General features: G+C 35.7%; 1 protein-coding gene across 4 annotated transcripts in view; it reads right to left on the bottom strand.

Moving 5' to 3' along the window:
- Positions 1-1,597: 1,597 nt before the first annotated feature.
- The window catches only part of SNCA (synuclein alpha), a 138,755-nt gene continuing 127,577 nt past the window's right edge, over positions 1,598-12,775 (bottom strand). For all 4 annotated transcript variants that reach the window (XM_036852012.1, XM_036852011.1, XM_036852010.1 and 1 more), the window contains exons 5-6: positions 4,371-4,451; positions 1,598-2,187 (exon numbers count right to left, since the gene is read on the bottom strand). In XM_036852012.1, the coding sequence (XP_036707907.1) occupies positions 2,155-2,187; positions 4,371-4,451 (114 nt within the window). In that variant the 3' untranslated portion in view covers positions 1,598-2,154. The remainder of the gene's footprint in view (positions 2,188-4,370; positions 4,452-12,775) is intronic.

The raw sequence follows: 12,775 nt of genomic DNA on the forward strand, positions 1-12,775 counted from the left end.
TTATAAATCTAGAGACATTAAGGCGATTCTCTGGTAGTTCCCAGAGATGTTTAAAGGTACTTCCTAGAAGGAAAAGATTTGATTTAAAAAAAGAAAATCCTGGGTTAAAGTTAAGCAGTTTCTCTCAGAGCCTTTAATGTGCTAATGTTTTTTTTTTTTTTTTTTTTTTAAACTTTTATTTATTATTTATTTATTATTTTTTTTTATTTTTTGGCTGTGTTGGGTCTTCGTTTCTGTGTGAGGGCTTTCTCCAGTTGCGGCGAGTGGGGGCCACTCTTCATCGCGGTGCGCGGGCCTGTCACTATCGCGGCCTCTCTTGTTGCGGAGCAGAGGATCCAGACGCTCAGGCTCAGTAGTTGTGGCTCACGGGCCCAGTCGCTCCGCGGCATGTGGGATCCTCCCAGACCAGGGCTCGAACCCGTGTCCCCCGCATTGGCAGGCAGACCCTCAACCACTGCGCCACCAGGGAAGCCCTAATGTGCTAATGTTAATGTGCCTTATGAATACCTAAAGAGGATGTAGTCAATATCATTTCTTACACTTCTGTATTCTATGGAACCCACTTTTTTGTTTTATTTATTGATTTATTGAAGTATAGTTGATTTACAGTGTTGTTAATTTCTGCTGTATAGCAAAGTGATTCAGTTATACATATATATACATTCTTTTTCATATTCTTTTCCACTATGGTTTATCACAGGATATTGAATATAGATAGCTCCCTGTGCTATACAGTAGGACCTTGTTGTTTGTCCATTCCGTATATAATAGTTTGCATCTGCGAACCCCAAATTCCCACTCTATCCCTCCCCACTCCTCCTCCCCCTTGGCAACCACAGGTCTGATCTCTATGTCTGTGAGTCTGTTTCTGTTTCGTAGATAGTTTCATTTGTGTCATATTTTAGATTCCACAAAATGATATCATATGTCTCTTTCTGACTTACTTCAGTTAGTATGATAATCTCTAGGTCCATCCTTGTTGCTGCAAATGGCATTATTTCACTCTTTTTTATGGCTGTGTATTGGGTTGGCCAAAAAGTTCATTTGTGAAAAACCCACACAAACATTTTGGCCAGCCCACTATATATGTGCCACATCTTCTTTATCCATTCATCTGTCGATGGACATTTAGGTTGCTTCCAAGTCTTGGCTATTGTGAACAGTTGCTATGAACACAGGGGTGCATATATATCTTTTTGAATTATAGCTTTGTCTGGATATATGCCCAGGAGTGGGATTGCAGGATCATATGGTAGTTCTATTTTTAGTTTTCTGAGGAACCTCCATACTGTTTTCCATAGTGGCTGCACCAACTTACTTACATTTCCACCAACAGTGTAGGAGGGGAACCCACTTTTTTAGTAAGGCCTCTTAAGGTACTAGTGCACATCAGAACATATTTTGGGCAGTGCTGCTTCAGGGAATTCCCACAGTAAAGGGTTAATGTTTCATCTCGTCTTTTTAAACTCCTCTAAAATCTATCCTCCTACAAATGGCCATTAAGAACTTTATATTTAAGTTTATTGTGTCAGCTCTCATTGCATGTTGTTTATAAGCATGGTTTTATTATTAAAGTGAGATGGGATAAAAATAAGATTTTTGTAATGAGAACATTTTATTTTAATTTTCACCATTTATATACAAACACAAGATAAGAAAACACATCACAAAACTAACATTTTATAGTTAATATTTATAGGTGCATAGTTTCATGCTCACGTATTTAAGTATTGTATGTATTAAATTTCACAATACATCAATATATTTAGAATCATTAAAAGACACCTTAAAATCTTATAATATATGCTAGTAAATCACTCACAATTTTTCAACATCAGCAACAAAAAATTAGTGAAGATTTAGAAATAAGTGGTAGTCACTTAGGTGTTTTTAATTTAATTTAACATTTTAGATTTGAAGCCACAATATCCACAGCACACAGAGACCCTGCTATCATATATTAGGTGAGAGGGAAGCACCGAAATGCTGAGGAGTTGGGGCAGGTACAGATACTCCAATCACTGCTGATGGAAGACTTCAAAACACACTGAAAACTTTGAGAAAATGTCATGACGGGGCACGTTGGAACTGAGCACTTGTACAGGGTGAAACATCTGTCAGCAGATCTCAGGAAACTGGGAGCAAAGATACTTCTTAGGCTTCAGGTTCGTAGTCCTGATACCCTTCCTAGTAACAGGAAAATCGGAAAGACAACACGAAGTTTTAGTATAAGTGACCAGTAATCAGGGCTTTAGGGCAAATGAGATGGGACATGGCTTGCCACTTTGAATAAAGGTTATAGTCTTAACAGTTCTGGAACTATTCTGCTATATCCAGTATAATTTTCTTTCTTTTTAATAGTTTTGTCTTCCTGTCAAATATAAAAGTGAATTATTCTTCTTGTGGTCAGCGTTAGGGTGTCTGAATTCTACTTCCACATGCGCCATTTAATAATCATATGACCTAGTCCTGTAGGACACAGTAGCCGGTCTATCTTATCTGGCTCTCATTTTCTTCAACTAAAGTGTTTGTTAGTTTCTTTCTAAGAAATCACCTGATTGATTTGGTTCTACAACATTTAAAGGCAAGTCACATTTTCTCTCCTTTTACTTTCCCAGTTGGGAATATCATCTTCATCTGTGGCTTCAATTATTACTATTTCAAAGCTCCTCCTCTCCCCCTATAATACTTGGGTAACATATACAATAAAAATATTGATGGTCTTAACCAAAGTGGCCAGATTAGTCCTCCTAAAAAACAACTAATAATATCAGAATCCTGCTTAAAAACATATTTTCAATAACTCAAGCTGCTTTCTGAATGAAGTACAAACTTAAATGGCCAGGTTTTTCCAGTACTTTACAATTTGTCTTTGACCCATCTCTGCAACCTTCATCTGTCACTATTCTCAAAGCTTGAACCACATTTAATTACTCACTGTGCCTCAGACATATCCACACGCACTCTCAGACACGCATGCCTTGGAGTTTTCCTTGTGTTAGAATGTCCTCCCTTCATTTTGGCCTATCATATCTCCCACCCCTTCCCACGCAGATCACTACCACCTCTGCTATAAAACTTCTCCCGATTGACCTAAAGAAATCTTGTAAAATGGTAACCTTTTTTGTGCATCGTGTATACTTTTGCCCCTGTGATGCCTGGTGCATAAAAGGCAGTCAATAATGTTTGTTAAGGGTATCATGATGAATAAATGAAGGGATACACTTGTATTTGTTTTTCAAACCTACTAGAGTGTAAACTCCTTGCATCCTGGTACTAACAATTACTCTTCCTGTATTTCTATAGTGTTTATTAGCATTGTGCCATGTATAAAAAGACCCCCAAATATTGGTAAAATTAATTAGGCAAATAATTTAAGCTCAATTTCTACAAATGGAATGATTATCAATATGCCTTTTAATAATGCCATGAAGAAGAAGAAAAACCTAACTACAACACACTTTAACTCAACTTTTAATGGTGATGTCTGGTTTTGATATCAGGGTAATATTGTTCTCATAGAATTGGTTAGGGAGTGCTCCCTCTTCTATTTTTTGGATGATAAGTTAATTGGCATTAATTGTAATTAGTGGTATTTCTTCTTCTTTAAATGTTTGGTTAAAATTCACCAGTGAAGCCATCTGGTCCTGGAATTCTCTCCCTGGCTGGGTTTTTAAATAATTCATTCTTTTTTAATTAGAAATCATCTATTCAGATTTCCTATTTCTTCCTGAGTCAGTTTCATTCATCTAAAAGTATTTTCTAATTTCTCTTGTGATACCTTTTCTATTAAAGAAACTTGCTTTCAAATTAAAGTATGCTGTTTAAAATGCTAGACTGAAATGTATCCATTATTGCAAACTATGCATTTATCATATTTCTACTCTCTAATTTTTTTGAGTAACTTTTATTTTACTATGCAAACATCTCACTAGAAATGTATGGCAAATAATAATTACGACTTTTGGCATTTAGTTGATTTCTCTAACTTTCCATTTTGGCATTTGTTTTAGAAGGTAAAGTTTCTAGTAAAATAATTCTTCAACGTAGGGGCCAGCAATCTCTTTCTGTAAAAGGCCAGGCTGTAAGTATTTTAGGCTGTGGGGGCCACATACTGTCTCTATCCGTGCTGTTGCCTTTTTTTTTTTTTTTTTTTAAACTCTTTACAAACGTAAAAACCATTCATAGCTTGAAAGCTGTCCACACAATACATGTCCTGGATGTGGCTAACTTGTGCATCTAGAGAGTAAGGCATTCTCTTTAAGGACAAACATAAGGGAAATCTGACAGTGACAGATTTGGGGTACTGATTATGGGACCCAACTCGAACTCTTATTTATTTTCGGAGTTGCATGTGTATAAACTCTTACCTCAGAAGGCATTTCATAAGCCTCATTGTCAGGATCTACAGGTGTATCTTCCAGAATTCCTTCCTGGGAGGCTCCTTCACTCTGGAATTTAAATGAAAAGCATTCAAAGACTTTGAGGAGGTACCATTATTCACTTTTAAAAATCACAATCATATTTTGAAAAAAAATCTTACATACAGTACTGGAAGGGATGTAATAAAAATGGCACTCCTTAGTATCACTGCTAGCATTCTAAACTATGCAGTGCCTTTGGTAAAACATCGAGGCAACAGGTGTTATTAACGCTAAAAATGTACAGTTTTTTGGCCAAGTAATGCACCATTCGGGAAACAGTCCAAAGCTAGAGAACAAAGGTGTTTCTCACAGGATCAATGACAGCAGTAAAAATTGTTAACCTAAATACTCAATGGATGATGAAGAATTAGGAAGATTATCATTCAACAATTCAATAGATTATTATGAAAACATCTATTACTATGACATAAAAATTATTATATAAAAAATAAGAACTTCTTTATGATACAATGTTTAGCAGTATATAAATGTTGTATATATTATAGATGCAGCCTAGGTAGAATTCAGATACAAAGGTGAAACAGATTGGAGGAAGGCACAAGTACTTTTTGTTCAGTAGCTATGCATGTTTTTACCTTTTTGTAAGTTTTTAACTTATATAACCATTTATAATGTAAAAGCATACATATTTTATACTTTATTTCTAATAACGGCAAAGAAACAAATTTAAAAAACAAATTTCAAGACTGAAACCATACATATTTGGCAGAAGAAAAATCAACTATTTGGTCAGTTTTCCAATTCTCTCTCCTTAGGATACCACAAATTCAACCTGTTGTGGTCATGGTTTTATTAGTGTTCTTCATTAAATACCTTTTGTTGCTTTGCATTTATTCCAGAAAAGGAACTGTAAAAAGAAGTGACTGAAAATTAAAAGAGCAGGGAGGCAATATGAGCCTATATGAACTTGCTCAAAGATATCAAATAGTCCCTCAGTCAATGTGGCTTCTGGTTAAAACTATGCCTGATGTAAATAACATCTCCCCATGTCTTCATCTTGAAAATACTTACTTACAAGTAGGGAAAGGGATAAGGAAATGGATGACGGTGAGAAAACGTCAAACTAAAGCTCATTCTTACATTAGCTGGGCAGAGAAGCTTATAGATCATCCACCTCTGCCTAACTCCTGTTTTATAAATTTTAAAAGCCCAAGTTATTTATAAATTAAATAAGATATAAACCATCCCCAAAATACCTTACTTCTAAACATGGAGTAAAGGTACTGTTTTCAGTGTTTCACCTCTTGGTTCAAGTCAAGAACATAGGTTCTGCTGATTGGTGGTTAGACACTAGGGCTGTAATATCACAAGACTTGAGTTCAGATCCTAGCTTCTACAGATTCTAGATCTTTTGTGATGTTGAACAAGTTTCTTAAGCTTTCTCTAAGCATCAAATAGCCTTAGTGATAAAATGGGGCAGCAATACCTTTTTTAAATTGGGAGGAGCCAATGACATCATTAGTCCTCTCATTAGTATTTAGATAACTTTTAGTGATAGTCAAGTATGAGGAAAATAAGGTAAATTTCCTGTTTCTCTGCATTTTAAACTTTTAGGGATTTATTTTTCTAACCTAATTTGTTAAAAGATTTTGATATAGACTGGACAAGTAAATATGCAGAACTGACTTGCTTTCTATCACAAATGAGGTGCTAATTATACAACTAAGACTGGTGAATGTTATTGGATATGTGTGTGTTTGTGTATTTGGGTGTGTCTGTTGCATTCTTCAAAGGTCATCCAAGTAATGGTCAATGTTGCTGGTGAATTCTTTGGCTAGATTGATCATGTATTGGGATCAAGTGAAATCCATCCCTATTAATTTTAAACAATGACTTACTTAGGTTGCAAGTACCTAATAACTGCTATTTTTAAAAGTATATGTATTTCTGAGCATGTATTTACCTAATCTTTAAAACCATACTCCAAATATCTACAGTTTATAAAGTAAAATATGTATCACTTGTGGGTAAGGATTTGAGAAGCCACAGAGGAAATGCTAATATAATATTTAAAAAGAAGTCAAATAAGTGATGAGACAGAAAGTCAGCTACGAAAGTAAAGACACATAAATAAATGTGAAAAAGAGGAAACAAGTGAAATATAAATACCAGGATGGTCAATAAGTAGCAACATGTCACAAGAAGACGCCTATACTTTCAGGTATCTTTACTCACTAAAGGAATAAATATGTGTTGCTTTCACAAGTTTGCTAGACTTTATGTGTCGTTCTCTGGTGAATGAGATTATTGATTTCATTAAGATAAAAATACATTAATATTAATAAACTATCATTAAGGTTTAAACTGTATTATATGAAGTGGAACTAGCTCATAGACCTCCCATGAGGCAGGCTATCCTTAGCCACATCTTGCCAAGGAAATTTGGCTTTAGAGGTTTAGTAATTTGCTCAAACTAGCAGAGGTGTCTCCAGACTCTGTGCCCTTAACCACTATCCTGAGCTTCTTCCCCAAAAGAATTTTGGCATTCAAAATGTTTTCTTTAACTATCTATAGATTTCAGAAACTGAGAAATAGGACATTCTCTCACGTCCCTGACTATGCCTTGCCTATTCCTTTAAGACCCAGTTGAGAGTCTATTCCTGCTAAACACAATTATCTTATAATTTGATTGCTGAAACCCATCAAAGAAGTTTATTCAGAAGCACTGTATGCTTTTAACTATCAAAGTTTACCCGGAAGGAAAAAACAAACAAAAAGCATTAGTTAAAGCACAAGTGAGAATTGCCTTTGTTTATCAAAACACTGATGAATTCTCTAGTGTGTAGAAAGAAACCACCCCAAGGGCATGGTTAGAGAAACCAGTGAGGATTAAGGAAATAGTGGGGATGAAGTTGCAGAATAAAAGATAATTACTCAAAATCCTTTAAGAACAGGGGTGTATGATATTCAATTTCCTATATTTCTATCCAGTCTTGTGCTGCAATATAATTTCACCATCCTACCATATCCTTCACACATAGCCTGTTGGCCCTATATATTCACTAAAGTGCTACCCAGTGGTCAGAATAGGACGCTGCAGTATGAGGAAAGCACAGCATAGGTAGGAGATGGATTATATAATGGAAGCAAGAAATTAGAACCAGAACTGACCAGGAAAAATGTAATCACAGGAAAACCATCAAACATGTATCTTGCCTTTCCTATACAAACTGTACCTTAGCACATCTTTGGATGCAATCAGCAAATTTTGGACTGTGGGAAATGATACAGGACAAATAACTACTTCAACAAGTAAACTGCAAGAAAAACAAAAGTTTGGGGAAACATATAGATTAAAGTGGACTTCAGAGAGCATTAGAAAATTACAACTTAAGAACCTTATTTCACTCTTATTTGGAATCCTGTTTTGAGAAAAGAGAAACAAATATGAGATGGGGGAACTTAAACACTGACTGGATATTTAATTAAAGAGTTACTGTTTACTTTTAAAATGTGATATTATATTTGGGTTTTACTTAAAGTCCATAAATTAAAAAAAATAATCAAATGTTTTTAGATCAAATAAGATATCTAGGTATTGCTTTGAAATTATCCAGGTTTGGGTTGGGAGAAGTGAATAGGCTGTAGAAGAAACAGGAGTCTATGTGGTGGTGATTGGTTGCATTTGAAGGGGAGCATAGTATGCACGCTAAAATGTGGCAGGTAGATTAATGTGAACTGAAGGCAATTGAGGCCCAGCAGACTCAGAAAGAGCTTTTTACATCCTCTATAACTGCCTAAAAGAACGTAGATTAGAGGCCTGTACCAGAAAGAGAGCTTTCACCAGAGAGAACTTTTTGTTTATCTGAAAGCGTCATCTACGTGGCAGGGAAAACATCTGATTACCAAAGATCTGCTCTTCTCATCTTCCTGTAATCATCCTCCTCCCCTTTGAAGCTCTGGCCCCTATCCCATTCTTTAGCTCAGGGTAGTATATAAACCTCAATTGCCCAACTGCCTTTGAGTTCCATATCTTTGTGGGGCTCTCATACATATGAAATTAAATTTGTTTTTCTCCTGTTGATCTGTCTTATGTCAATTTAGTTACAAGATCAACCAAAGAACCTATAAGGAATGAAGGGAAAATTTTTCCTCCCCGACAGTTTGGTGCCGAATGTGGGGCTCTCCTTTGGCTGGACATTGCTTGTTCTGGGGTTGCTGCAGCTGAGAGATCCCGGAAGCTCTGGTAGAAGGTAAGAATCCTAACCACATCAGTCTCCTGGATCTCTGCCTGCCGGATCTGGTGGAAGCAAGAGCGGGGAGAATCCTTTTCCTTCTTCTAGATTTAGATTAGCAGGAGACATTATTTGTGTGAGTCAGTTCCTTTGGTATAGTGACTCTGGTAAAGATTTGTTCTGAGTATTCTCGCTTTCTATTGATTCCTTTCCTCCTAGGTCATTGTTTTCTTTTGTCTTTTGTATTGTTTGTCATAAGGAGGAACATCATAGGGTTGAATACAGGCATAGGTCCTATAAGCTTGTTGTTTGAGCTAGCCTTACAGACTGGTGAGTTCGTGATTCTCACCAGACTGGCATCTCTTTAGACAAGCTTTGCTGTGGTTCCCCTATATTAAAGACAACAACAACAACAGAGATGAAGTATTCTTTTTGTCTTGTTCATCTGCCTGTTTTAACTTCCCTTTCCTGTTAAGACCTGCAGAAAGCACTCTGTGCAGATCACCAGGCCCAGGGTATAAAGATTACTTGTGTAACTCATGAAAGCCAGGAGGTGAATTTAGCAGAATCACTTGGGGTGGGTGGTAGGGCTGGCTTCGCTGCCTTACAACTCCTACTTTTCCATCTACTTTTCTGATTACAAGGCCCTGTAATCGGGTTCTGCCAGCTTCAGGTTTTCCTATGCAATGTCCCTTGCAAACGTTTTCTGGACCCCCAGTGCAAGAATTCATGTCTATGGATGGCGGTAGTTCTATTAAATTACAAAACCCTTTTACCTCTGCTTTCAGTTCCTACCAAATTTAGGGAGGAGTTAAAAAGATTAAGGTACATTCACAATCCCACTTACAGCTGCCAAGGTGTGTTTTTCCCCTCCATAAAAATTATTTTGGATTATATATAATAAAATTATGTTGTAGTTAACAGACAAAACAGACAGCTCCTGGCGGTGGCAGGGAACTCTCACAGAAGAAACAGATGACCCAGGCCCTCCTATAAATGATCAGGAAATGGATCAGCTTGAGGCCAATATTCAGGGGCTAATAGAAGCAACAGTAGAGGTTGTTTCCTCCTGAAGTGAACTGGTCCAAGACTGAATTGTACATTCAGGAAAAGGAAAACATTTGAAGGCCTTTGTTAAAGACTTTATCCAGACTTTTAAAAGGCATACTGCATTAAACCCTGAAGCTCCAGAACATAGAAATCTTTTGATTTCCATCTTCTCTGGAAATCTCCCTGATATAAGGAAGCAAATTAAAGATAATGTAGTTGGATGGGTGGGCCAGCCCCTTGATATTATTCAGGCTGCAACCCAATCTTTGAGGAATTAAAATCAACTGTCCTTATCTTGCAAACCTTTGCAAAACCAGAAATGCAGCTCTAGAAACAATTCAAAACACACCTATCTTTACCAACCCCCAAGCCTCCCCTATTCATCTCAAAATGCTTGCACATATTGTAAAAAATCAGGACATTGGAACAGAAGTGTTCTAAAAAGAAGGAAAATAGCAATTACCCTAGACTTCTGATAATTATAGAGAAACATATTCCAAAACTCCTTGGAGACAACTCACATTCTTTCTTTGCCCCTTGAAGATGTAAATCTTCCATGTTTTTGAAATGTAAACACCCCAAGGATCTAACTAATACACAGCCCACAATCCTCTGAGACTGAAGTAAACAAAAGGGGGGCTGAGGGGAGAGGCTTTTTAAAGTAAAACACAAACTGCTATAAAATTTCCCTTGCCGAAAATTTAACCCACAGCTTCCATAAGATTACTTATTTCGGACAAGTAAAAGTCCTTGCCACAAAAATTAGTAAAATGCTTTAGCCATTTGAGTGGTAACCTTCACTTGTTCCATCTTCCAGAGACACAATTTGGATTCAACTGTTATTTACGAGCTAATGAGTTTTGTATTGTTGTACCTGATTCTTGGCTAAAATTTAGGGTCCCTGTTTGTATCTGTGTGTTTATATATGTCTATGGATGTATGTTATGTATATGTGATATATTTCTACCTCTGGATGGTATTGCCAAAATTAGTTTGCCAAAAAAAAAAAAAAAAATTTAACTGACTTTGTTTAACTGGCTTAAAGAAAAACATGCACTTATCAATTTCAATATTTTTAAACAAACAATCTGAAATATAATAGACACTAACCCAAATGCTTTTCAAGTTCATGTGGTCTGGGACAATCTTTGGTAAATAAAAGCTAGTTTAAGTTTGTTGGTTTAATTAAAATCGGCATGTCTTTAGAGTTTTCAGCATTAAATATAATTTATTCTACCTAGGTTTACTAAAAGTCAAATAAGCTCATGTTGTCTCTGTTACAGAATTTGTCAGAAAGAAAAATAACCTAAGATGATGGCTAGTTGCTTTAATGTCTCATGAAATTTTATGAGTAATCTAAATATGATGGTTAAGAACAAGTGAATTGGGCTTCCCTGGTGGCGCAGTGGTTGAGAATCTGCCTGCCAATGCAGGGGGCACGGGTTCGAGCCCTGGTCTGGGAGGATCCCACGTGCCGTGGAGCAACTAGGCCCGTGAGCCACAATTGCTGAGCCTGCGCGTCTGGAGCCTGTGCTCCGCAACAAGAGAGGCCGCGATAGTGAGAGGCCCGCGCACCGCGATGAAGAGTGGCCCCCACTTGCCGCAACTGGAGAGAGCCCTGGCACAGAAACGAAGACCCAACACAGCAAAAAAAAAAATAAATAAATAAAAAAAAAAAAAAAAAAAAAAAAAAAAAAAAAGAGTTTCATAGTTTAAAAAAAAAAAGAACAAGTGAATTAAATAATTTTAGGGGAGATAAAAATTTTAAGTGAATTTTTCAAAAATAATTATGGTTTATGATATGTCTACTTAAATAGTTTTCTAAATCTCTTCGGTAATTTAGAGCTTTGCTATGTTAAGTTAAATGATGGAAATTCATTGAGGTCATTTCCAAATATGATAAAATACAGAACATAGGTTTATCCACTTTTGGCTTCTTATTACAGAGAAACTAAAGATATTTGGATCTGTCAGTAAAATGTCTTGTGTCACATTAAAAAAAAAATTGTACTATGAGAAAGCATATACTTCTAGAAATTATGAAATGTACTCCTAAATTTGCCAGTCTGTGGAATGATAGTGTGACAGTTCACAATTGCTTACTTAGTTTTCACTAGATATTAAAGTTTCCAAGAGTTAAGGATTCTAATTAATATACGTAATTGAAACTACTAGAAATAAAAGAAAAAAACTCTGTATGCAAGGGAATAAGATGTGTTTTTGGCTAAGAAAAGGTATGAGGTATGGAGATATGTTTTTATTAAGAGATAAAATAAAGTAACTAATTATTTCAGAATGAGAAAGCAGAAAATAAAAGACAAACTAAGTGGATATACAAAGTTGGGGAGAAAGGGAGGGAGGGAGGGAAGGAGAGGAAAAGAGAATTTTGCCTTGTGTAGTCAAACTGGCTAAAATTGAATGAATTTATTATAAATATTTAAATAATAAGCTTTAATAACAATAGTATACTTATATTTGTGTAAAACTAAAACTTAATTTTCTTTCACCTGCTAAAAGAACAAGATTTTCTTAGACTAGTCTGCTCTTCATAAGATTGTGAAAGGTTAAAGATTCTGTATTTTATCAAAATAATTTATTGTGTTTCATGTTCTCTTTATCAAGTCTTTGATTACTTAAGAAAACTGAGTCTTCTCTATTAAAAGAACTCATTTTTTTTTTTTTTTTAGCAATTATGTAATTTTCTATATCTGCCTGCAAAGTATTTTGTTGTCACTTTGGTTAAATGGATGACTAAATATTGTACCACAATGACCTATGATCCTATTTGAATCCCCCAAATCAAATTCTAAATGAAATCTTTTTGTCCTTGAAATAATTGGGATTTTCAAGAGGGTCCCTGGAACATCCCAAAAGATTGGTTCTCTCACCTTATATTTAAAAAAAAAAGGAGAGAGAGATGTTAAACTAGTTAAGTTTATTTGATGTTAAATTACATGGTAAGTATTGTCAGGCAAGAAGTAATACTAAACCTTCTTTATGTTGTATTTCTATGGATGTATGTTATTAATATGTATTCCAGAAATTGTATAAAATTCCTAAAAATGATATGTACTGTTTTCAGTCACAATTCCAGTTATTACTTAA

Source organism: Balaenoptera musculus, chromosome 5 (assembly GCF_009873245.2).
Source record: "Balaenoptera musculus isolate JJ_BM4_2016_0621 chromosome 5, mBalMus1.pri.v3, whole genome shotgun sequence".
Classification (NCBI taxonomy): Eukaryota; Metazoa; Chordata; class Mammalia; order Artiodactyla; family Balaenopteridae; genus Balaenoptera; species Balaenoptera musculus.